The 1,411-nt window shown below is 32.1% G+C and overlaps 1 protein-coding gene across 1 annotated transcript in view; it reads right to left on the reverse strand.

Moving 5' to 3' along the window:
• Nucleotides 1–425: 425 nt before the first annotated feature.
• Nucleotides 426–1,411, reverse strand: part of LOC102589430 (transcriptional adapter ADA2b) — an 8,195-nt gene continuing 7,209 nt past the window's right edge. The window contains exon 13 of the mRNA XM_006365781.2: nucleotides 426–814. Coding sequence (XP_006365843.1) covers nucleotides 623–814 — 192 coding nt within the window. The 3' untranslated portion in view covers nucleotides 426–622. The remainder of the gene's footprint in view (nucleotides 815–1,411) is intronic.

Genomic DNA, 1,411 nt, shown 5'->3' on the forward strand with positions numbered 1-1,411 from the left:
CAAATTAATGAATTTATTATTTTAAGAGTAATAATTTGAAATTAATCAAATGCATTACCAAGCTTTACATGTTTTTATCTTATATTAATAATATTAATGAATTTACTATTTTAAAGAATAATAAAATGAAATTAATTATCTATGTATTTTGAAAATCCTCAATTACTCCTCTAATTAAGGAAATTAGTTCCAAACAATTGATTTAAATAAATAAATTTTGTATCTCAATTTTAAAATTCGGCAGATACATGTATCTCATGGATTCAGACTCATATATCCTAAGCATAAAATATGGTACATGAAGTAATATTTGAAACTATTGGGAATCTTAATAATTAAGACCTAAACTAGTGGGATTTATGTGGTTTGCCCTAATAATAATCATTTTTTAAATAATTATAGGTTGAAACGGTGGGAACAACCTCTTGCAGAAATGAAGAGTAAGGTTATATACAATAAACCCTTGTGGTCCAACCCTCCTCTGACTTCGCACATAGATGAAGCTTAATACACCGAACTATCCTACTAGAAATGAAAAAAAATACTATAAATTTGCCAGGAAATGAGTGAAAAAAAAGACAGAGATGTCATTTAAACCTAAAAACAATATCAGGACAAATTTTTACAAGGGTGCAACTCCTTTCTTCAAAAGCATATCATAAACTCTATCTACGTTAGTTGCTTCTATTTGAAACAAGGGATAAGCATCTGATTTTCTAGTGATATTGCCACTATAAATTTGAACTGTAAGGACCTCCTGCATCCTAAGATAATGATGCGGCGATAACCTGATTTCTCGGCATAGTTGTTTCTCCTGCAAGAAACGCCAGAAACATTTGAAGTGTATGGCTAACCCAACCAAAATCAGAATAACGAAGAAAAAGACATTTTGATGTACGTTTGTTATTCCTTGTGTTAATGTATCTGGTGTAAAACTAGGATAAAGAACAAAGTGGTTACCAAGTCGTATTGGTTTATTAGCACAACAACTCGACTTGAAACATGTGAAGGATATTGTTAACCCAAACCAAAATCAAAATAACGAAGAAAAAGACATTGTGATGTAAGTTTGTTATTTCTTGCATTCATGCATCAGGTGTAAAACTAGGAAGAAGAACAAAGTAGTTACCAGGTCGAACTGGTCTATTATCACAACTTGACTTGAAACATGTGAAGTGTATGGCTAAATCAACAATGAAAACTTTGAAAACAGGATAAGAAGCATCCGGTTTAAAACAAAGAAAAAGAAGAAAGTGGTTACCAAGTCATTGGTCTATTATCACAGCTCGACTTGTATGTGGGACAATGGAATTGCAAGGCTTTACTTTTTCTCAAAACTACTGTGTACTTTATATAAATTTGAAGCCGAACAACTTTTGTGTGTGTGTGTGTGTGGGGGGGGGGGGGGGGT

Source organism: Solanum tuberosum, unplaced genomic scaffold, assembly GCF_000226075.1.
Source record: "Solanum tuberosum cultivar DM 1-3 516 R44 unplaced genomic scaffold, SolTub_3.0 scf00580, whole genome shotgun sequence".
NCBI lineage: Eukaryota > Viridiplantae > Streptophyta > Magnoliopsida > Solanales > Solanaceae > Solanum > Solanum tuberosum.